The sequence below is a fragment of the Streptopelia decaocto genome (assembly GCF_964273445.1).
Source record: "Streptopelia decaocto genome assembly, chromosome: Z".
Lineage (NCBI taxonomy): Eukaryota > Metazoa > Chordata > Aves > Columbiformes > Columbidae > Streptopelia > Streptopelia decaocto.
Genome location: NC_138657.1, coordinates 68,016,624 through 68,041,541, shown reverse-complemented (window position 1 = coordinate 68,041,541; position 24,918 = coordinate 68,016,624). Strand labels below are relative to the sequence as shown.

The window sequence follows — 24,918 nt, the reverse complement described above, 5'->3', positions numbered from 1 at the left end:
TTTTAACTTATTTTTTCTTATTTAGGTGCAGTTTTATAGTTTTATTTAAAAATGTTTCATTTCAGTATATTTAATTTTTAGGCCCTCTTGGCATTAACATACTTCATAATAGTGCTGGAATTAGAAGTTAAATGGATTGAAGCAATGCAGAAGTAAAATAAAAAGCTTGTAATTCAGGCAAAATTTTTGAAAAAAATAAAAACAGCTTATCACCACAGAGGCAGTAAAGTAAGGCTTGAGATCATGCCTTATTGTTCAGGTCATGAAAATTTGCATAAACTGATAGTATAGGTGCAGAGAAACAAGCAGAAGATCCTGTCCTTGGCTTGTTTACAAATTATTGGAACTGACACAGTATTGGGGCAAGTTCCAAGAACACTGGAAACTGCACATTGCATAAAGTGAAAAACTTTCTGAGGAGCATGGTGTGGGGTAACGGGACTGTGGGAATTCTCTGGGAATGTCTACTGAAGTAGATTCACATGTCAGCTGTTGAAGATAGGCTGTGCAATAAGTGCCTGAGCAGTTCTAGGGCTTTCTTGCTTTTCTTTCTTCTTAATCCCAGCAATTTATTTTTCTGTTATTGGAGGATGTCATAATCTTTAATGCAAACAATATCACAACATCCTTGTGAAGGATGGAATATAGAGCTCTCTGTTGTAAAACACATTACTGAAACATCAAAATCATTACTATACTGCAGATTTCTGCTGGCAGAGATATCTCAGTCAGGTGCACGTAGCAGGACGGTCCTGATGACATGGCTGTGTTGGCAGGTGCCTGTAGGACTGAGGTTAGTAGGACTGCACTGCTGCAGGTTAACAAGGAGAGCCTTAGGGCTGTAGTGAGCTGTACTGGAAACAGTACTGTTTTATCTGTATAAACCACATCTGTATTAGGAATACTTTGTTGAATGTAGCATTCCCAGTGCCTTAATGCCCTCTTTAACTATGAAAAATCATTTTTCCTATGTGTCTTAACATCCTCTGACAGAACAGGACCCCAGCTGTAACTGAAGTGCATATGCACAGCTGTAATATAAACATATTTAATAATACTAAGTGTAAACCAGAAGCCTTGTTGTAAGTGCTTGAAATGGTTGAGTGCTTTTAGAAACATCAAGGCATGAACAGAATTTTCTCTACTTGCATGAGGAATAACCTCCCAAAATAATTAAATGCTGATATTACAGGAGGTTGGAGCATTTTAACATAATGCTTCTATGTAAAAATACAGAAATGGATTAATGCTAACATTTAAACATTTGTATCTGATTTTGTTGTTGTGTCTAGGCAGCATTTGCTATCCAGGACAGCCACAGAGAGCTCCATAGGTTACTCCTGCAAGAGAACGAGAAGGCCTGTCGGGGCCACGGCTCTCGGCTAAACCTCCTTCTGGAACAAGAAAAATACCGGAATTTGGAAAAGCAAAGGGTGGAGCTGGCCAACATACACAAACTTAAGCAGCAGTTCCAGCAAGAGCAGCAGCGGTGGCTGCGTGAGTGTGACCAGCGGCAGCGGGAGCAGAAGGCGAGGAAGGACCAACTGGGGCAGCGGGAGAGAGACTGCGGGTGGCAGGAGGAGCTGCTGGAGAGGAGCCGGCAAGAACTGGCGCTGCAGCTGCAGGAGTACCAGCAGAGCCTGGAGAGACTCCAGGAGGGCCAGAAAATGGTGGAGAGAGAAAGAAACAGTGTGAAATTGCAGAAGAAGCTCCTCTGGCACTGGAAGCACGGTCAACAAACTAGTCTGTTATCATCCACAGGGAGCTATGAGGTGTGTGGTTCCCTGCCGTAATTATATCCCCAACTGCAGACCTAGAGGGGCTTTCCTCGATGAATAGACTAGTGTGCCTGGGTTTTGTTGGCTGGTAATTTAACAAGTGAACATGTGGGAAGCTGAGATTCAGGCATATCCAAGAGCCTTGTTTGAACTTCATGAAATTTAATTGGTGAAATACAAATTCCTGCCCCTTGGAGGAGCAACCCTAATGCATCAATATATGCTGGGGGCCACATAAGTGGAAAGCAGCTTTGCAGAAAATGACCTGGGGGCTCTGGGGGACACCAAATTGAACATAAGCCAACAATGTGCCCTACCACAAAGAAGGCTAATGGTCTTCTCATCTGTATGAGGCAAAGTATTGCTAGCAGTTTGGGGAAGGTGACCCTTCTGCTCCATTCAGCACTGGTGAGGCCACACCTAGAGTCCAGTTCTGGGCCCGCAGTACAACAGAGACATAGAGATGGAGTGTGAGTGTGAGTGTGAGTGAGTGTGTGTGTGTGTGTGTGTGTGTGTGTGTGTGTGTGTGTGTGTTCACTGAAGGGCCTCAAAAATGTCTGAGGGACTGGGGCATCTCTGCTATGAGAACTGAGCCTGTTCAGCCTGAAGAAGAAAAGGCTCATGGGGAATTCTTATTAATGTGTATAAATACCTAAACATAGGGTGTAAATAGGGTGGATCCAGGCTCTTTCCAGTGGTGCCCAGTGACAGGACCAGAGGCAGTGGGCACAAACTGAAATACAGAAGGTACCTGCAGAACATCAGAACATCACTTTTCCTATGAGGGTGACCGAGCCCTGGCACGGGTGGCCCAGGGAAGTGGAGGATTCTCCATCCTTGGAGATAACCAAAAGCCATCTGGATGTGGTCCTGGGCAACCTGCTCTAGGTGGCCCTGCTTGAGCAGGAAGGTGGACCAGATGGCCTCCAGAGGTGCCTTCCTATCTCAACCATTCTGTTAAGCTGAGTGCCCTACAGAAGTCAAACAGACCAATGGGTATTAAATTGAGATGGAAATTTTAAGTGTGAAACTCTGTGTTTTGTTTTGCTGCTGTGCTTCTTAGATACATTGTGCCTCTCACCTCTTGTAGGAAAGCTAAGTTATTGTAATACTTGAGGCATATAAAGGTTTTAGTGATGTGTTCAGTGGCTGTCCTTGTTCCTGGACAATGGCCCTGTCTCCAGTGAGGAACAGGGGCTGGTCCAGGAGTGGGAAACACCATACTCCTGTGAACAATATGTGCTGTCCTGCTCTCCTGAAAAAAGTGGCCCTTTAGCGGAAAGGGTTGGTGTGTGCGTCCATCCCTGACCATATAATTCCTTGGAGATGGTCATTATTAGGTGATGCAATTTAAAGCAGCTTTGAGGCTGCGTAAGCATTTAATACTAAAAAAAGTTTTTGTTGATGGTGAAGGGTAGAGGCTGGATGCATTAGGAAAACTGTGTTGAGGGGCAACCGGCACAGAATGAAGCACATTCCATCTGAATGTGAGGAGAAACTTCTGTACTTTGTGGGTGACAGAGCACTGCAACAGGCTGCACAGAGAGCTTGCAGAGTCTCCTTCTCTGGAGACATTCAAACCCACATGGACACATTCCTTTGTGATCTGCTCTGGTGAACCTGCTTTAGCAGGTGGGTTGGACTAGATGATCTCCAGAGGTCCCTTCCAACCCCAACCATTCTGTGATTCTGTAACTCTGAACTCAGCTGTTTCGGTGCTCACCTGCTAGGTGGCATCTGGCCTCTAGTCCTTGACTTAGTCTGTAGAGTCTTGATTTCCATTACTGTTCTCTAACATACCTGAAAACCAAAACATTTTCCCTGGCTTGTGCATAAATGGGAAGCTCACTGACCGAAACAGCCTTTTTTTCCCCTCAGGTTTTCATTTTCATAAGAAAATCTGTCGAGCCATTCTTCAGGCCATCTCTTCCCTAGTTTGTCAGCTGGTAACTGACCCATAATGAGTGGTGACCATTCAGCATCTAATTCTGTGCTTGTATGAAGGGGTGAAGGATTGACCTCTGACCTCTCCCTTTTCATCTGGCTTTTGTGAACACGACTTATCTGTATACACTTGCCCAGCCCAGACAACTAAGGCTCTTACTAGTATAGCTTGCAGTACAATTTTGATGTATTTGGCAGTGCTTAAGAAGTAGATGTTAAAGCCAAAACCGAACCTCTCTGTCAGCTTTATGGATGGAATTTCTGAAGTCTTTTGAGGAGAGGAGGTTGAAGGATGATAGGCTGATGCAGGGATGGCCATCATCATAGAGACAGAGAGGCAAAATGATTAAATATTGAGTGTCAAAAGTGGTAGTTGGCGATCTACTATTTAATGTGTAAGACTACTTGTATTTTTTTTTTCAAGTAAAATACATGGCTTTGGATATACTCCAGGCCTTGGGATTGTCTTTTGTCCTGCATTTGCCACTACCATACTCCTTTCAGCAGCAGAGCTGGCTGAATGGTTGCCAGTCAGGCGGTATTCCCAGCCCAGTATTTCTGCCATTACACTGAGCCAGCTACCTAGCTAGTTTTGTATGGCCAAATATTGTAGTAACTCACACTGCTACTCCTGCTTTTTTTGTGAGCTCTGCCCTGATAAAACACCTGTAGGCTTAGCAGGATTTGCATTTTGAGCCCCTGAAAGCCATGGCTGCTTGCTGGAAGCTGTTTGCCACCCCCGGTTTGACTGCTGCAGTCCAGTTCTCTATGATTAAATGTCTACGTGAGGTACGATGTTGTTTTTGGATTGCAGTGTATGGGAATTTACATATGTAAAGTGGTACCTCATTGAGCCATCGGGCAATATTAACCCCCTGAAAGGACTCAGCAGAGCTCAGTGCCTCCCAGATAGAGACCCTTTGTTATTTGCTATTTCACAGTTATTACTTAGTTTTTCTCTGTTTTGAGGGGAGCAAAGACAAAATGTACTAGGTTATTGTTGTTTATTCCTGAATGCACAAACTATTTAACTTCTGGGAAATGAGATTAATATTTGCTATGAATCCCCATTGTGTCTGGCAGTTAATTTTAGGTATCCTGGTGTAAGGATTCTTCTGGATGATGCTCTTAGTCATATGGCTTAGATTTAGGTAGCCCTGCAAGGAACAGGGAGTTGGCATTGATGATCCCTATGGGTCCCTTCCAACTCAAGATATTCTGTGATTCTATGATTCTGATGCTGGACGAAATTGAAAATTATGTTCTCTGTTTTTTTTTTCCCCTTCTGCAGATAATGGGACATAATCAATCAAACAGCTTACATGGCGAAAATACGTTCTACTTAAATGAAGCTGTAGTATGTGTGTCTCTAAGCAGTCTCAGCAGATCAGATTCTTCTCTTGTTTATGCGGATGGTGTGTATGGGCTGAATGTCTCAAATTCTGATACAGCAAGGACTAATGAAAATCAGGTGGATGTCAAAACAGACACTTCTTGTCAGCCAGCATTAACCAGTGCACTGTGGAAGTCCACTGGTCCTTGCCAGCAGATGTCTATCTCCTGCAAAAGCAACAAGGATGCCTTTAATAATGGTAATTAACACTTTATTTAATTAACAAGTAGTGCAGGCAGTTTGCCAAATCAGAATGAATAGTCCTAGGAACTAAGACATCTTGGTAGCAGTGGAAGCAATAGATTTTGCTAAAACAATTGCATGCTACTTTGCAAGCTTGTTGAGGGTAGGTGAGAAAATGAGCAGAATAGAAACACAGAAAGCTTTTGAAAAAACCCACAAAACCAAACCTCTATTTGTGTCTGTATAATGGTACTCAGAATGTTGATTTCTGCAAATCCTTTCCCAGTGTTGGGTTTTTTGGTTTTTGTTTGTTTGTTTGCTTTGGTGTTTTTGTTTGGTTTTGGTTTTGTTTTCCAAGCTGAAGTCACTCTCGCTGTTTCCAAGTACATTTATCAGCTGTTTTAGAATGTATATGTGTTACTTGATGATTTCTAGTTAGAATAGCTTTTAATTTACCATCTTAAAATGATAACTGATGATCAAACACCCTCTTCTTTCTTCATTGAGAATGAAATGAAAAATAACTTGAAAGACTCTATAGTTGTGGAAAGAAAATTACATCACTTCTAAGGGATAATAAGATCTTTGATAAAAAGTTTCCATGTTAGTAAAAATAGCTCTTACTGCATTACCTTTCTTTATTTTTGTTATTTTTGCCAGAACTCTTTTGTCAAAGATAAGTAGATTGCATGGCAGTTCTTGACTGTGGCTACCAAAATGAGTGGAAGAGGCCACTTTTCTGAGCACTGTATTGCTCTGAAAATTCCCTGAAGGACTTAAGAAGATGCTAATGAGAAACTCTAACCTATATGAGATTTATTTCTCATTTTGCAGAATGCTAGTTTTGATCCGACTTGGTGACTTCATTCATTCAGTATTGTGGGAGTTGTAGAGCAGCGTGTAAAAACGGAACAGCTAAAAGTCTAAGAGGAAAATGCTGCACTTTTGGGGTGATAGATTAAGTAATCTGGTGGGCTTTTCCTGCACAGTTGTGAAATTCAAGTGAGATGCGACAGTAGTCAGCACTGCAGCAATGCCTGAGCTCCTGTTTTTCTGCAGCTGGCAGTGCAGAATGACTTCTGCCCTCACACTAGCTGTTTGCTGGTCACATCACAGCAAAGGACAGCGAGCAGCAGGATCAGAAGTTGAAAGCGGTGCCAAGGATGATGCTTTTTAATTGTCCTACGTCAAATCTTGAAGCTGTTTAAATAAAATAGTCTTTGATTAAGGAACTTGCTTGTTAGTACTCCTTGTAATGTATTAAGCAGGCATCCACTACAGCCTTACTAGTCCTCAGTACATGGATTGCCAAAATAGCATTTTAAAATCAAAGGCAGGGCAGGCCAGTCTCATCACCACAATCAGCAAACCAAGCTGATTAGTGAAAGAGATAAATATTTCTAAAAATGCCTAAATAATTAGCCTGGTGAAACTCGTTCTAGTTTGACTGAAGTTGTCGTTTTAGTAATAGGTCAGCTAAGCTAGTGCAAATTTGAAAAGGAACACATATGTAGGTTTAAACCTCTCAAAAGTGGATTAGCTTGCACTGGCAAATGTTCAGATGCAAGCTAACCAGGATACTTTCTATTGAGCCCACATGAGAGCGTCTGGTTTAATTAAACTGGCTTGCACCAGTTTAATTGCTCTGATTCTAAGATAAGCTGGCAGAGCTTCTGTGTGTAAAGATACCCTTCACCTACAACAGGCCAGCTTTGTGTTCAGCTGCTGTCTCTGCATCTTGTGCAGACATCCTTATCTTGCCCTGATAACAGGGCACCAATGCAGCCCCAGCAGCTTGGGGATCAGCACTTGGCTACAAAGTCTGCACAAGAGGTAGAGTAACAAGCTAGTGTAAGTCTGCCTGGCTAAGTCATGTCTGGAAAATCTGCAGCTACTGCTCTGACTGAGTCACAGGGTGCCTTTGCCAAAGCAGCGCAGCAAATCCTTGCAGCATCCCGATGGGTGCAGATGGTTCTGTGAAGCCCACTGGCATGTTGCTAGAGCAGGCAGGGCTGGGAGCACCCCCAAAGTGATGCGCCGTCAGATTCCTGTCTCCTTTGTGATTTGGAGGGTGACAAGTATTTTATGCTCTGATCCTGTAGTGCATGAGTCTGTGCAGTTCAGTTTGCCTCTGTCATGCATCAGGACCTGTTGTATGGGGAGGGGGAAATGAGAAGAGTGCTTGACTTCCCCCTGAAAGACATGACCTCCAAAGCCTCAGCAGAGTTTAAGATCTCTGACCTTGTGCCTCTATTTCCTGTCACCTCTGCAGGATAAAGTCAGTCCTGATCATTGTGAATTAAAACCAACAGAGATGCAATGAAAGACTAGAAAGAATTTGAAAGTTAGAAGAAACTTTTCGTATTTCATGTGGCTGAATCTTTCACGATGTTTTCCCACATTTTTTCAACCAGCTCTATATAAGAAGTCTCATCATCATCTTTCAAAAAACATTCCTAAATAATAAGTCAAAATTGAACTAAGAAACAAATACTGAGTGTGGTTGACTGGAAATAGCTCTGTACCAGATATATACATGGTCGGATCTTGCATATAGTAAGTTTTCTGTGTCCACAAAGTTTGATGTGTACAGGAAAGGAATTTCTTGCATTTGATTGACTTTCGTAGAACTATTAGGCATCCTGCAAGAAGTCTGGTCTGTCAAACAATTCTTAAATTATTTAATGAGAAGCACCACCTGAACATATTGTCAAGGAGCTAATCATGCTGCATTCTACTGTATGTTAAGTACTATGCAATTGCGCTTCATAAATACACTCAAATGGAAGCGGCTACATTCCTCCAGTGCATAATTTTTCATTCATATTTTTTAAGGTAAGGCGCATGTCTCTTCACATAGCTAGCATCATGGTTATATATCATTGTTTTACGTGTATGGGAGGGAACTTTACTAAAGACCTTGGGGCAAGTTCCCACAAAGCTGAAACTGGCACAAGTACACTCGCTAGAGAAGGTGTGTCAGTCAACAGGAGGAAAGTATGATTGAAAGAAAAATGTGTTAATGCTTTACACTAATGGTTATGAAATTACCTGCATGAAAGAACACAAGTACTTTGGCTAATTAGGAACCAGGGGAAGTATAGGTTTTGTTTCAGACTAGACTCAGAATTGAATAAATTACTCTTGCATTTAATTGACATGTCAGGTTAACTATCTGGAGTAATGCCTAAGGATTTACCTATGGATTCACCTCTTTGATTTCAGGAATCAGTGCAATTTTAATTGTTTTAAGCTTTGAAGTCAACAGCATTGTTTGCTGATATTGCCTTTCATTTCTTTAATTCAGATGTTGTACTACAGGAACAGAGTTGAAAAGTGATACATATGGAAAACTGCACTGGAACTTCATTGTGGGATGCTTTTTCCCCCAACATTTTTGGTGTTAGCATAAAGGATCTGAATGTGTGACACAGTGAAAAATACAGTTTAAAACTTTATGGAGAACATAGAAATACCTATGATCTCCATATACAGCCAAATGCAAAACCAGGGAGAAAAAATAGGGCTCTATTTGACTCATATGATTTTAATATTTTTTTTAAAGGATGGAAATTTGTATTGTATAAAAAGCATATGCATATTTTTTGCATCAGGGAAGTTGAGGATGGTGCTGTGTGGGCCTGGCTCTTTTCTCATATTTGTGTAAGATGAACCTGTTGCAGTCAGAAGGGGTATAGAATGTGAAGCTCATGCAAGTGTGATTAAAAACATGGTAAATATGCTCTGCACTACAGTGTTAAAAAGCAGTCTGAAGATGTACAAGCTGTTTCCCTGTGGTTCCAAGTCAGCACAGTGTTTTGGCAATGGCCAAAGCTCAGTAACTCCGGGCCTTATTTAAATAAGCTTAGCTACTGTGGCCAGCATTGGAGGTGATTAATAGGATTCCATATTGAGGACTTTGTTGAGTAAGATCTCTTTCATGGCTTGGAACCTGTTAAATAATTACTAAGTCCTACAAAAAAGGTCATCACAGTTCTGCATGTATGATGATTGTAAGTTAATTTCTCTACTATTGCTGCTGCATGAATTCCTGAGTACATTTTACCCATTTGTCTTCTGAGCTGGACTGTCGCAGTATCCCGTATGGCGTATACTTTACATGTCTCCTGTTTAGACAGCATCCGTTGTAGCTAGCGGCAGGCCAACCCCTTAGCACTTGTGGATTGGCATGTAAAGATGCTTTTCTGCCTATTTTGAGTTTTTCTGGTGTATTTCACAATATTTTTAATAGTGCCATTTTTCCACTGCCCTTCACAGTGAGCAAATTCTTTCTGTTGTTCTTTGACTTGAGAAGAGGGAAGGAGCAAAATTTTATAAAAGTAAAAAATGATATGACTGTGGGGCTTCTGGTTTGTCAGGAAGCCTTCAGAGCAGATGTGATACTTCAAACTTTCTCTCTTCCTTGATTGAGTAAATGCCAAATGGAGAATCATGGAATGGTTTGGGTTGGAAGGTGCCTTTCAAGGTTATCTAGTCCAACCCCCCTGCAGTGAGCAGGGACACCTTCAACTAGATCAGGTTGCTCAGAGCCCCATCCAGCCTGGCCTTGAATGTCTCCAGGAATGGGGCATCTACCACCTCTCTGGGCAACCTGGGCCAGTGTTTCACCACCCTCATTGTAACAATTTCTTCCTTTTTAAGAAATACAGCATGCAATTAATTCCAAGTCGCCCTTTCTGTGTACAACAATATTTCTTCTACTTTTAGCATGGACGACTGCATAGGTAAGAACAGAGCTCATTCGGTGTTCAAGTTACAATTAAAACAAAATGAAATGGAACTATATAAGAATAGGAAGGTAACATCAGCATCCTCATCTCCTAAGTTCAAAATAGCATTCATTTATTAGAACAAGTAAGATCTTACTTTTAACTCTGCAACAGATAATGGCAAATTTACCTCTCCGTACCAGAGAACATGGAGTTTCGTGCCCTGCCTTAAGACATTAGTGTCTGTGGGATACATGGTGGAAGTGAACCACAGGGGAAATAGTTTTTTTCCTCTTGGAAATAACACTGCCATTTGTTTAAAGCAGATGGCAAAAGGGATTAAATCACATGGCAGTGTGATACCAAAGCAAAAAAATATGTCATTATGTGTCATTTGTAATTAGTATATTTCAAGTAACACTTGCTTTTCAGCTCTGCAGTGCTAGAGTTTTGTACTTCTGTTACTGTTTTTCTCATCTCGAAATACTTTTTCTCGTTTCTGAACAGTAAATGCCGTGGTATTACTTAACCTTTTAATTAAGGCAGTTAATGATGTTCTGGTTTAATTTTGTACACTAATGTAGGTACAGAATTGCCTGTGTAATGCCTGATTGATTTTATTCTTTCTAATATCTCCTCATTTAGAGCTTATTCATTAGGAGGGAAATTTAGAATAGTGCACATCTTTGAGGTAATGAATTGAGCAGAGGGATTGTCCATCCCTGTCTATTGAGGTTCCACTGGGGTTCAGCACACCATATTCCAGGTTACATTGCCTGCAAACGTCTTAAACAACAGGATGATGGCCAGATCTTTTTCATTTTGCTTATATTAATGGTGCCAGCATCTTCAGTGAGGTGCTTTTTGCACTCACTGGAATTACTGGTATCAGTGAGACTACAATTGTTTGGACCATCATCTCTTACACACAGATTTATTCTTCACTTAGGTAAGGTTGTACCAATAGATCTGAGTTTCAGGGAAGCAGAATGAGGGAAAGGAGCAAAGGGGTCTTTTGCCAGAGAGCTGCTTCTCCTGGTCTGCAGTGAAGCAGCTCCAGCTCAGGGTTGTGCAGGGTTGTGAAGTTGGCAGCAAGTCTGCAGGGAAAGAGGTGTACTCTCAGGAAAAGCAGTGACAATGCAACAGAGTCTTGCTAATTGTTGTTTGATGTCAGGAAGATAACCTTGGGATGTCCTTGTTTTCCTCCGGTAATGTGATCTGTGGGTGGAGGCCTGGTTAGGTGCCCTGCTTTAGTACATTAAGAATGTTTTGTGTACATTTTTGTAATGCAGTTAAGAGTCTGAAATTGGTGCACAAGTATGAATAAATAATGCATACTAATGGCTGGGAGAAGTTTTTTATGAATGATCGAATTTTGTAAGATACCGAGTATGAAAACGCACCCAGTAAAATCATGTAGCTGAATCACCAAGTGTATCTGTCTGGCTTATTTTGAAAAGTACCATCTCATTTTAATTATTTAGTATAACACTTTACATATTCCGGGAAATAGCCTGTAGCATGTTGTGTAAAAGTAATGAAGTCTTAGTAATGCGAAACCTCCTCAGCAGCATCTGCTGTTAAATATGTATTGAGAAACTGGGGAAGATTGTCTGTCTGTCTTTTACTGGCATTTGTCACAGGAGCACTCGATTGCTTTCCACATAAATTATATTGGCTGTAGCCAAGCTGCTAGGGAAGATGTCATGGAGTATCTTGTTCTGCCTCCCCAGATACTATAGAAAAAATTCCTTTGTTTATAAATTTTTGCTGGAGTGGTAGAGGGGAGAAGCCTTGGTGCTGGTATGAAGGTTGTTTTTAGTTTAATCAAATAGGAAGATTTCCAATAGTCACCTGCCAAGATTCTGTGAGTATCCCTTGAAAGATTGTTCTAGAGGTGGAACATAAATAATACAAAAATGGATGTGATTTGGCTGTATTCATTTAGGGTCTGACATATAAAAATCAAGGAAGCCCACGTGCCTTTAAGAGTCATTGAATATATTCTGTGTTGAAGCATACATGACAGACGGGGAAGCTAGTATATTGGCAAGGATGAAAAGGGATTTTTGTTTTTCTTTTTTTAATTGAGGCTGAGAATTGCAGGATAGTTGTTGCTGACAGTAAGAACTGCAGAGAAGCTGGCTGCTATGCAAAGGAACCTGCCATTACAGAGCAGCGGCAACTGGAAGTGGGATGAAGGTCCTAAGAAAGGCAGTTTTGAACCAGAGGAGGAGAGGACTGTCTTTTAAAACATTGCATCACTTTTTTTTTTTTTTGCTGTGAGGAAGCAGCCCATGCTCTGGAGCAGCGGGATGGCACCAGGGCAGAGCTTCAGCACATGGAACGAGGGGATGGTGAAGGCACCAGAGGGAGTTGGACCAAAGCAGAGACAGGGTCTACCGAGGCACAGTTGCGGGCCTAGAGATGGAGAAAACCTGTAGCAAAGGCAAGGTGGAAGGAGGTGGTGATGAATTCTGGCTTAAGGGTAAGACCAGTATTGCCCATAGTGGAGAGAAATGGGAGCAGAAGAAAGGAAAGTGGATCCAAGTACGTTCTGTGTACTCAAGGAAAGCACTTTGCTGAAGGGGTGAAGGCACATGCCTCTTTGATAATTGTGCTTTTTTCTGGCTTTGATGTACAGTTTTCCCTTTAGCTTTTATGCAAACTGTTTTCACAGCAGTTATACATTCACAGAACATTTAGCAAACAATTAAAAAGGGCACCCATTTCAGAATATTTGATCACACCCTGTGATCCTGTGCTTATGATGCAAACTTGGGGAATGTGCAACTGTTCAATTTTTTCTGTTGTTTTTAATGAGTGCAAGAAGCAAATGTCAGTGCATATACTTCCTGCCAATCTGACTGCAACCAGACGAAAATGGCTGTGCTAATACTCAAACTGCAGTCGAAAATTAGTCACAATTTCCCTGACTTTTGAGCTTGGTGTAGAACAAGTATCTCTGTGACTGTCAGATAATAGGCGTCTTTCAGCTGCTTACTCTTCTAGCAATGCCCATATTTTTCCTGCATTAATCATTAAGAGACAGCTTCTATTAGAGGGTAAGATTAGCATGTAATTGATTTGAAACAGGTGCTTTGCCTCATGTTTTGCTTCTGTGGCAATTCTATATATTGGCTTAGTGTTGCTCTGCCAGTTAGTTTGAGTTTTGATCTCATTGGCTTTTATGAGTAAGAAGTGATGGATCTGGTCTGTTGTTGGGAAACCATCACATAAAACTGAGGTGTTTAGGAGGAGACGTGAGAGTGTTTTATAAATGACCTCCCTCTTTTGGCTTTTGTAAGAGGGTTGTGCCCAGTGCTACTCAAGAAAATGTTTGCTGAAGTCCAGAGCACGCTCCTTTGTGTTGCACCTGAAAGACCAGCCAAAAGCAGGGGACAAAACCTATTGTTTGCCAAGGTCTTTGATTTAATGTTTATTTCAAAGCAAACTTGTAGTTAAAAAAAAAAAAAAAGAAGGTACACATTAAAAACAACCATAAAATATGAAGCAAGATTAATCAGCACAATAATGTCTGTCTGCGGTAACAGGGTGCTCAAAAGAACAGTTTTGATGTGTAAATGTCCCCTTTTATTTCAAAGGCAGTGAATTCATGTGCCAGAGACAGTCTTTTTTCAGGGTTAATGCTAACTGTTCGTCTGTTCAAGAGGGAAGGAGAGGAAGCTTCACTGCAGTGTTTTACCTTCAGGGTGCAAATTGGGACAGGGCAAAGGAGGTGTGGGGGTGTGCAGGCTGGTGGCAGAATGGGGGGCTGATTTCATCATCTGTGGAGATTTTGGGAACACTACTTGGGTCTGTAACTTTTATGAGACTTCCGTTTCTCCAGCAAACACTCAAGCAGGAGCGCTACACACTGGCCACAGTTTGTTGTGACTTCAGCCTGCTGGCCAAATGTCTTCTGCAGGTTATGGGCTGGGGGAAGCCGTTGCAGCCCACTTCAGATGCACCCACATCAGACACCCCAAGGAACAGGCTGCAGGAGATTTCCTGTGCTTCGCCACTGCTGCTGTCAGCAGACAGATGGGTTGCCCCTGCCTCCAGTGAGGTGCCCTGCATGGGCATGCAGTGGCCCCGCACCGGCGGCTGGTCGCCTTCCTTGTGATCCTTTGTAGGAAGGGTGTTCTTGGGGTTTTATGGTTATTTTCTCTTGATCATTTGAGTGCAGCTGTGTTTAATGAGCTGGAAAAGAAGTAGGTCAATAAAACATGTGTTCGCTGTTAGCAGAATACCTGTTGGACCATGTGTGTGTCTGTAATTGACCATCTAAAGCTTCAAAGCTTAGCACAAAGACAATTTAATAGGGAATTCATACCTAAATAAATTAATATTAAGCAGAAACAGACAGCTGGCAGGCAGTATGCCCTGCCAAGGTGAGACTGTGGGTATTTAATGCACAGACAATTTATGATTTCAAGTCAGACCTATTTTTAGGTCTCTGTTATTGATATGCATTAAAAACCAGCATGCCAAAAACAGTTTAGAAGCTGTGTGCTTTAAAGCCAACACAACTGATAACATAGCCATGTAACATGTTAAAATTTTAAATTATTGCAACCTAGGGGCATGCTATAAACTTGATTTTGAAGTGGCATCACTGGCAGTGTCTGAGCTTGAGACGCTTTCAAAATATTTTCTTTGGTAACACCAGTGTTAGAAATAGTGTGTTTGCTGGGCTTCAGTGGAAGAAAAGACAGCTGCATCCTCATGTGACTCCAAAACCTGAAGCTTTAAGACAAATATCAAATAAACGAGCTGGAACCATTATGAAGCTTTATGATAAAAGCAGTTTCAGTGGAATAAATGCAAATTTTGTCTTAGCCAAGAATTTGGTCCAAATTCTCTAGACCAAACCTCTTTAAACAATTATGAGGCAAAACCTGAAAACTGAATTGCATTTTAGTACCTAGGCCAACAACTAAACAAAGAACAGAAACGTGCTGAATAATGGCATTTCCAGTAATTTTACTGTGATCAAAATTCCAAAGTACAGTCATGAAGAGAGGTATGTTGCAGACCTTATTCATCATTGACTTTGAATTCTTTCTGTTTTCTGTCTTGCTCATGAGACTAATTAATGTAGGATCTCTTGTGATCTAACTGCTTATCTGCTTTTTGTGAAAAGACTTCTTATTCGTGAAGGTGCTTGTTTGCCTAGGAAATGCAGCTGCTGCTTTTTCATGGGCTTGGGCTGGTTAAAAGTAAATAGCAGCATTAAAATTCTCAAATTGATTTCCTGCCATATACAGTCAGCTGGGAAATGGATTAGGCTTCACCTTCCTTGGTAGCTTCAGGATCAAAATATTTTTCCCAGTGTTTTTTGAGACCAGGTACCAAATTTGGTTCCCACTGTGAAATCAGATTTACTGAGGTGCAAAGTCCTGTTTTTTCTATGGTACTTGAGATTAAGACTCTCAGTGAATAACTGCTGGGAATTGTGCTCAGATCCTCAAAGCTTGTAGATGCCATTTCAATACCAAGTGGCGGCAGCAGTGGCTGCATCCTGGCTGTTCCAGGGTGACAGGATATGCTGCCCATCAGGTCTGGTGCTGCCAAGTGGTGTTGCCTTTCTGCCACCAGCCATCAGCTCCATAAACAATTGAACCTGCTGTGTGGAAAAATCCATCACCAGCTGGGAAAGTCATAGTAGGCACTGAAAGAAGCAATCAAAACTAATCGTAGTGCGTTTCACCAAAAGAAAAGGGAGAGAGGCTAATGAATCTGCCTGGAAACCATTGGGAGCATCATTAGAGAGAAAGAGCTGCGGTGGGATTTGGCAGTGGGAACTTTCAGTGGAGCCCATGGGAGTTAGATTGCCCTTTGCTACTGAATTGTAATGGCAAATGGGAGCCTGTTACCCTTGAATTCCTTTGAATATCCCAGGCCCAGTAGACTTAGCACTGGTTTTTAGGTGTCTGCTTGTGCTTTGCATTATGCATGAATGCTAGTGGGGGGATTAAATACAGCAGCTCTGCCATTTCAAATAGCTTTGACCTGAAGTTGATGTGTCAGCTGTCAGTCCAGATGAACTTCGTATAAAAACTGGTACCAGTTATTATAAAAAAGTGGTAAAAGCAAAGCCTTACTTTACATATTAAGAGGAGTAATTGTTTTGAGAATCTTTAACATATTTGTTGCTAAAAGTGGCATAACTCCCCATTTAATGAAATTTTATTTTGTAAAGAGGGCCAACATATGACACAGATCTCTGAAAGTCACAGCAAATTAACCCAGTGCAAAATCTGCATGCTGAATTCCCCCCAAACCTCCTTTGTGTGTGTGTGTGTGTGTGTGTGTGTGTGTAAACAGCTGGGAGGAAAAAACCTGGAGTATCCAACCTGCCAGCCTGACCTCAGAGGTGACCCAGCTTTGAGCAGGAGTTTGAACCCGAATTCTCTTAAGATCCCTTCCAACTTGCATTATCCTGTGATGCTGTGAAATTAGGGCCAGAGTTGGAGGAGAAAAACGGGGCTTTCCATTAAAAACAGGCTTGAGAGAGGTTTTTTTTGCCTAGCGTGTTTCCTAGTGTCTTCCTGTCCTTCCCATAATCATTGTGGGTACTCCAGGCTCACCTGGAGAGCTCTGATGCTTGGGGGAGAGAGAGGAGGAATGAAGGGGAGAATCCCTGGCATTTATGTGATGTGGAAGTGCTTACATCCTATGACAACAGAGAGAAGGTGAGAATCGCTGTGACTAATGAGTTGTTTACTTGGCTTTTGTATCGCTCCCCTCAGGAGCAGACGCTGTGTTTGTGTTGGTATGTATTGATCTCCGATTCCTGCAAATTCCATCGCTTTGTACTTCACCTTCCAAGCAGTTTATGTGATGCCACTAATCCTGTCTCTTAGTGCTACAGGAAGGTTATAGTAGTTAGGGTGCAGAATGCCACTTTTTTTTTTTTTTTTTTTCGTTTCCCATACAACATTAGCACATTTTTAGCCAGGACCTGTTGTTTCTCTGAGTTTGGATCCCGATCCGGTTTGGAGAACTGAAGTGCCCTTAGAAAGTCCAGTGCAAGCTGTGCCCCTCACGTGCTGCAGGCCTGGCGTCTGCTGTTGTTGTATTTAAGTTGCCTAGAAAAGCATTTTTACTTTGGGAGAGTAGAGTGTTTCTCTGCAGTCTCCTGATGCCTATCCTCATGGTAGTGGAGCTAAACTCATGGAAAACGGGGAAAAATTGGATTAGTTTTTAATGTTGGATCTGGCAGTATGTGTCTGTGTGCATGGGGCAATTAGTGATTTTTTTTTAATCCAGAATTTGGTAGAAACAGCCTCTAACTCCTTTGGGGAAAATTGGTGGGGGAGACAACAAGGAATGCCTGGGTTTTTTTAATTTAATGAAACAGTCCTAGCTGAGATTAAAAGGCAAAAAAGTTGGACTTAGGTGGTATTTTTTGCAGCAGTGTGACACTGCTAGGCTGAACAGGCTACATTGCCCCAAAATGCTGAAGTGCTATCACAGATCACCTAATACCATGCATCCAGCCTGAAGCCTTTTTGCTGGGGAGCCTGACCAGCCCAACATTGAATGCGTGGATTTTTCTGGTCTGCTGTTTTGTCTGGGGTACACGTGGTGCAGCTGAGGATCTGGCTCTGGCTCTTTAGGAAAGAGTTACATGGGGTGGTGTAGGAAAAATAAATTCTGCATGACTGAGAAGTAGTTAAAGGTGTTTCGGTTTTCACATAAGCTCCAGAGCTGGAGTGTGTTGAGATGCCAACAGCCTTTGGCTGCATCAGAAGTGGGACCGTGGACCTGGGAGTCTCACAGAAGACCCTGTGGAAGAGTCTGAGCTACAGCTCATTAAAGCTTTGGAAATCTGGGAATATATTCTGCACTTAAGTAAATAGGAAAGAAAAACTGTGTTCCTTAAGTGTAAATGAGCAAGAGGAAGGCTGAGGCCAGGTACAGTCACCTTTGCTTGTCCTTTCTGTGCAGGGGGTGTAGGATGGAGGCAGCGGGCAGGGCCCAGCGCAGGCAGGGGCAGCGGGGGCACTTTTGCTGGGTGCTGGTCTGGTGGGCGCGCTGTTGAGCTGAACACAGCCTGCCCGAGCATCACTCGCCAGGTTGGAAGGGAGCAGAAGGGATAAGCAAATGCTGAATTTAAAGAAAGGGAATAATACAAAGCTCATTTTGTGGCTGATCTTGGCAGGTGAGTTACAGTCACAACGAAGAAGGCTCGTAAAAAGCTGATGGTCCTTATTTACCTGGCTCTTGATCCATACCAAGTTCTGGCTGTCAGCCGTAGCGCAGCAGAGAACAGGCCTGGAGAGGGGCTGGGGAGGTTCTCGTGGGTGCCCCAGCTGCCCGGGGAGCACGGCAGAGCTTCCCAGCTGCTGCTTTCTGGTAGCAGCCACCTTTGCCAGCCCTCCTCTGCCTTGCTGCTTACACGGATAATGTGGTTTCTTTGTTTGTTAGTTAGTTGTTTTATTTTGAGCATGCTCAGCCCTCAGAGTTTTGTAGCAGGCAAAAGCTGCTGATTTCAAGGCTGGTCCTGGAGGTTTCTTCCCTATTTTGGTGGAGCACTTAAAAAGGAGGATTTGTCCCATCATTCTCCTGCTTGGGGCTGAGCAGCGCATATCCCTGTGCTGCACCAGGGACCTTGGGGGAGGCATCTTGTCAGCTGTCACTGCTCTGCATAACAAGAACCAGTGCTGGCTGGTGGATCAGTCCACTTTCCTCACTCTGTTCACCTGAGGCTGTTATTACCAATTCTGGCAGTTCTTGCACCCCCCCTGAGCAGCTGCTCTCGGGGTGCATTGCGATACCGGCTGGTCTCCTGGCTTGGCTGCTTCCAGCGTGGCACTGGGTAAGGAGATAGCAGGCACCCTCCTCATGGGCAGGCTGAGTGTGTCAGCCCCGGGACACATCGTGCTTTTATTAGGCAGAGCCTGTGTTGTGTGCCACCCGAAGCACAGCCAAAAACAGGCACTCCCCTTCTCGGTTGGGTTCAGCACAACCTTTCCAGCCTAAGAAGCTGCTCATTACACTGGTGGCAGCTGCTGGGCTCGCACCTCCTGGGTGTTCCCCTGCTGTTCAGGTTCTCTGGGTGCAACAGAATTAAAAAAAAAAACCAAAAACCAAGACACAACTAAACTAGTGATAAATCATTTATTTCAGTAGTGACAGAATCTGATTTTGTTTTTCCATAATACAGTTTCCACTACTCAGCTCTGCTGCTTAGAGTTGTAACAGTTAATGAGAAATGTTTTGGAGACAGCTACTGTTTTAATTGGTGAAGCAATTACTGTTTAGTTTTGACGGTGGAAAATGACTGCATGTAAGGTGTTTTTCTTTCTTTTCTAGGTTTTTTCAAATTTGTAATTAGGCTTCTCCAATTATGTACTTCATAAACTTTGGAAACAGATCTTTCAAATAAGTACTTACTGCCTGGTATTCTTATGCACAATACTTTGTAAAGGTGAATAGAGTCACAGGACTTAAAAGGAATATTAATGTGGGGAAAATTACCCAAAAATATAAATGTTCAGAGGTTGATGACCTTCCACTGGTAGGGCTCTTTTTAATAAATAAAACTGAAGTATCCAGTTTCCATAAAGAAAAGCAGATGTAGGGTATTTCTAGTTTCTTGAATCTGTCTCTGCAAATTGTAATCTTTTTCTAATATGGCGATCAAAAAGAAATAAATGCAAATGTCCACTTTAATAAAGAAGGGCTGTTCAATTAAGTCAGGGAGTCAAATCCTACTGTGTTACGTATTGCAGGTATTAATAACCCACCTGCAATAAAGATTTACTCCAGATTTTCATCAAGACCAAAACTTGATCCTTTAAAAATAGTAAAAGAAAGGGAATTCAGGATTAATTTTCTTAACATTCTGTTTCACCCCATTATGATCAAGCAGCGCTTGTTTATAAATACTTTGCCCCTGCCACGGAACCTGCAGCCTCAGCAGCAGGTATAACATAATATGTGGCTTGCAGTGGAAGGAAAAGCCCCAAACCTGTTTGAGGCTAGTTGTGTGAATATCAAAGAGGAAATTATGCTGAAGGCAGAGGCGGTGATAGGACATGCTCCCACATGCCCATTGCATAATCTTCTCCCACCACTCCACATGCCCTGCGGCAGGGAGCAGCCGGAGAGCTTGGGCTTTGCAGGGTGCCAGCCAGCTTGTTTTGCTTTAGACTCCTGCCTCAATGAACAAGGCTGGTGAAAGCCACGTGCATCAGGGGAATGCCAAATGTGGGCAGGTGTCACTGTAAACTGTCACCGGTTAGAGCAGCACAGTGTGTAAACAAACAAACAAAGAACCCCCCAAAAGACACCAAAAAAACCCCAAAACAACAACAGCATCAACAACAAAACAAAGAAGTATCTCCTTTGTAATAAGTTTTCATTTCACATACATATGAGAAGAGATAGGGACCAGAGCAGGCATGAAATATCTTCTTAAATCTCTGCATGGATGACTAAGGCTCAAAGGATGCCAGTGCTGGGTTTGCTTGTTTCTGGTGTTACCCATGCTGGTGCTGGAAGGGATGCCAAGCTCTGCTTCTTCTTGCACAGTCATTTTTGCAGAGGGAAGAATGAAAAGTTAACCCTCCTCATGTAATAGCAGAGGTCAGGCCAGGATTATACTGAAAAGACTGGAACAAGTATTGCAGCCTGTCCATTGCAGACTTTCTTTTCTCATCCCTAGGTGCAAGGATAGATGTTCCCTTGTTATGCAGCTTGTTTTTATGGTAAAAATTGCTTTGTAGGAATAAAGATGTAGAGGGCCTGAAGTGTTGTAGAAGGCTGAGTGGAGAAAAAACGCAACCATGATTATGTTTTTTTGAGTTGACCATAGATCATCACAAAAGCCTTCAAAACTCGATGTTGGGATTAAAAGTACTGGATTCTCTGCATTTACAGGAGCAAATTGGAAAGATAACAAATTAAGATCCTTGTGAAATAATTTCTTAGTGTTTGTGTGCAAGTATTCTCTCTGTACCATACCTAAAGGATCGAGAAAAGAATAGGGTAAGTTGTTTGCTCAAAGAAACACAGATAAACTTGGCAGAAAAAGCTGAAAGGTTATACATCTATTACAGACTGCAAGTGCCAGTCAACTAGACTTTTAACTGGGTTTACTCAGTTGATGATTTTTCATTTATAAAATGAAGGCTTGCAAATAAAATTATTTGTAATGATGGAAACAATATTAATTTTACAATTGGATTATCTTACTAATAAAGGTACTAATCATGAGCTGTATGTTTCCCTCCAGCTCAATTCTGACAACATTTACGTCTTTACTGTGAGTCTGGTTAGTAGAGCATGGGTGTAAATTTCTTTTATTGTAAAAATAGTAGCGGTGATCCAAAACCTTGGATGATAGTGGAAAGACGTGAACAGATTTCAGTAAATTTGGGTAAGGTACCTCTTACTGGTCTGCAGTATAAACTGTAATATAGCAGTGTTTTCCTTTCTAGGCAGATGCTACAAGCTAGAAAATGGTGCTAATGAAAAAAATCAGAATTTGTGCTTTATGGTGGAACAGGCATGGCAGAAGATGCAGTGTCACATGTCCTTCTCTTGTGCATTACAGATCTGAATGCATCACAGACCCAGGGTCCCCAAGCAAGCGTTCCAAACCATGGATCCATCCAGTCGCCACGGGTCGACACACTCCTGCTGAACCACCAGCCTGAGAGCCTGCAGGACACTGAAAGTGGAGACAGAGCAGAGGAGAAGATTGTTTACCTCTGATGGCTTATTTTCTAATTTCAGTAGCACTTTGGAAATATAATTGTGTTTCATTTTCTAAATGTCTGTAGTTGCTCTCTGTATGACCAAATAGTTTTAAGGATAGTATTAAATATTCAATGCAAAATTCTTCCCATGATAAATATAACAATTAAGTTATTTTGAAGTCTTTGGTTTATAATTTTTAATTTATGACATGATTTCAAATGCTTTGCAAGAAGCAATGAGTATCAGGGGATATGTAACATCTTAAAATCATTAAGATGGCACCAAGAGCTGTGAATACTAGTGCTGATTTTTCTTTTCAGTCCTCTTTTTAAAAGGGCAAGTTAAGAGAGGTGGGCCTGCTATTTGAGATTTCAAAGTATGTATCAGTAACCTTCTAACAATTGTGATATAACATGAGAAGACAGCAATGGCTATAGTCCTTGCTATGGTATGTACCCTTTCTATGGTATGTACTCTGAACTATCAGGTCGTTTTCAGTATCTCCTGGCTCAGGAACAGTCAGAAGAAGATATGTTTTATGGTATCAACAGAATTGCAGAATTGTGTTTGTTCATGTCCCAAGAGTCATAATAATTTTGGTACTATTGCCAGTTTCTGTGCAGAGATGCTGTAAATCAGTTTGTTATTGTATTATAAGTGTATCTCATTTCAGCAAGTGCCCTTATGCATTACTATTTACCAGATGAAATCTGGTAAAAAATGGGTCAAAAGAAAAAATTGGTCAAAAGAAAGGAGAAGAATAGTAGGCTGTTAGTGAACTGAACTTATCTGTAACGCTGTTGCTTTCCCATGTAGGAGCCAGTTATTTTCCTGCTTTTAGGTTCACAGAGTCATCTCTGTGTTAGGCAATAAGAAACCAGGACGTGTTTTGTGCCTTTCTATCTTTCAGAAATATTTGTACACTTCTGTCGAACTGAATAAATGTTCTGTATATCACTACAAAACTGTAACTTTGATTCATTGTCAGGTCCTCCAAAGAAGTTTGTAAATATGAGGGGAAAAAAAAAAATCTCCTTGCCTGGTTGGCACTCTGCTCTGCTGCAGAAACTCCTGCCTTGTTCCAGCACGGCCAAAGCTGTGCCCCAGGCACCGCAGCTGGCAAAACCCACGACGTGCCAGTTTGGGTGGGCATGGGCCGCCCTCTGGGCTGGCCAGGTGCTGCTTAGGGTGGCTGATGGGATCTGCAGCATCGCAGCAGGGATGCAGCTGCACAGCTCCTGGACCAGAGCTGCCTTTCCTCAGCCCAGCTCACAGGGTGGAGGAATGCAGGGTTGCCCCTGCCTGTTCAGATAAGCCCCAAGCATCATATGGTTTTCATTTTACCCTGAGTCTTGAATTGTGCAAAATCTCTTGCAACAGAGCAGAGTTTTAGATAGTAGGTGTGTTACGAAGGGTCTCCTGATGTGGAGGATTCTCCTCCAGGGATTGGTATTGCTACTGGGAATATTCAAAAGCAGTGCTTTCTGAGTTGCACCTGACAGGGCTACCTGACAAGCTGTTCGGTTGATACCTTGGGCTAACAGCTGAGGCACTGACTTTCTCAGCGAGCAGGTCCTGATTCCCAGCTGGTATTAGTCAGTGTGCCAGTGTCACCAGGGAAAGACTGGGCCTGCAGATGTGTTCTCCAATTTCTATTCTGGCCTTCAAGACTCCTGCTCACCTGACAGCATTTCTTTAACATGTTTCCATATAAGAGAAGAAGCCTTTTTAGAATTTCAGGAAACATCTTACCTTCTTTACATTCCGTAGTTAGACTAAAATTAAAATGGGAATCCAACCTCTCATTAGAGGTCCTACAGTAAGGACAGTCTACAACCTCTCTATTTTACAAGTCAACAATGAAAGCAGTATTGCCATCTGGACAGATTTTTGGCAAATTTCTGAATAACCAGACCAGTTTCTTGGGATACAGTATGTCCTGGCATACGTGCATTGCCTAGGGACTGGCGGGAAACTGGGAAAAACTGTGTAGTTTTCTCCACAGTTGCTCTCTCCGCATTTTATTATGTCTTTGCTGAAACATCTGGTACTGGTTACTGTCAAATCTGAGCTGCTGGATGGATAGGTGCTGTCCCAGCCTGGTGTGGGAATTCCCATGTAAGCATCTTGCCACTGGGAGAGGAAGAGAGGATACTGCTTCTCTCATCAGTTTTTAATTGAGGGCCTGTAAGTCAGAAAGTGTTTGGCCAGGACTTCAGCTGTTGTGCAAATTCCTCGAGTCCCCTAACATCAGGCAGCATCTTATTTTGCTCACCTGTGTTTACAGTAAAACTTCTGGCACTTGAGGAAGGCAAAGGCAGGAAACAGGTGGCCTCTAGATTTAGGTATTTTAATTGTAGAAAATGTTTAAACTATAGGCCAGTATGGTCTTGGCAGGTGCTTTTTATAACAAGATGTATTATGCACCCATGAACTCTGTCCATTATTTAGGCATTTGTTAATACTTAGCAGAATTTAAATGCAGCCTTAATGAGACTCAGCCATACTAACAGGCTGGATTTTCAGCCACTGACAGGCATATTTTGAAGCTTCATCTTCCTTTTTAATTAGAAAAATACATTCAGAAGTTCTCCCTGTCACCTTTATTACATTATTTTGTAGTGGACATATTCACAAGGCCTGTTGTTCTTTTTTTTTAACTCAACCCCTGTATTGTGTTTTCTTTTTTTACTGTGCTTCTCAAGGTGTCTTGCCTCTGAAAGCTCAAAGTCAAATTTAGTCATTCATTTCAGTGTCAATTATAGAAGCAGTTGCTGTACTGCCAGCTTGGGCTTTGTCTCTGGTGTTTTGTTTTGTTTTGGTTGGTTGGTTTAGGTTTTTGGGTGTTTTTTTTTTGTTTGTTTGTCTTTCCAAGAAATTTTTACAATGGTAAAGAAGTAATTTATAAAGGACTCAAGTTTACAGTGGGCTGGATCCAGAACCTTGGATTTGTCATTCAGTCTATTACAGAATGAAGCTAGAATACAGCAAATGCTTCACTTGGCTGCTATTTGAGTAACAGGGTAAACAACACATTTAGCTGAATTTTTAAGAGATTTTTCAAAAAGCTCATCCATGTAATTTTCAAATGACTAAATTAAATACAGATTAGGCTCTCAGCAGCAAAACTCCCCAAACATTGTTTACTGAAGTGATTAAAAAAAACCAAAGCATT

At 42.0% G+C, this 24,918-nt stretch overlaps 1 protein-coding gene across 14 annotated transcripts in view; it reads left to right on the top strand.

Moving 5' to 3' along the window:
- ARHGEF28 (Rho guanine nucleotide exchange factor 28) overlaps positions 1–22,702 on the top strand; it is a 140,218-nt gene extending 117,516 nt beyond the window's left edge. For 12 of the 14 annotated variants that reach the window (XM_082074498.1, XM_082074491.1, XM_082074490.1 and 9 more), the window contains 3 exons: positions 1,293–1,772; positions 5,014–5,314; positions 21,598–22,702. In XM_082074498.1, the coding sequence (XP_081930624.1) occupies positions 1,293–1,772; positions 5,014–5,314; positions 21,598–21,758 (942 nt within the window). In that variant the 3' untranslated portion in view covers positions 21,759–22,702. Of the gene's footprint in view, positions 1–703; positions 780–1,292; positions 1,773–5,013; positions 5,315–7,570; positions 7,855–21,597 lie in introns of those variants that run through there. The other 2 variants (XR_014186172.1, XM_082074489.1) reach the window with 2 other exon arrangements.
- Positions 22,703–24,918: the final 2,216 nt, after the last annotated feature.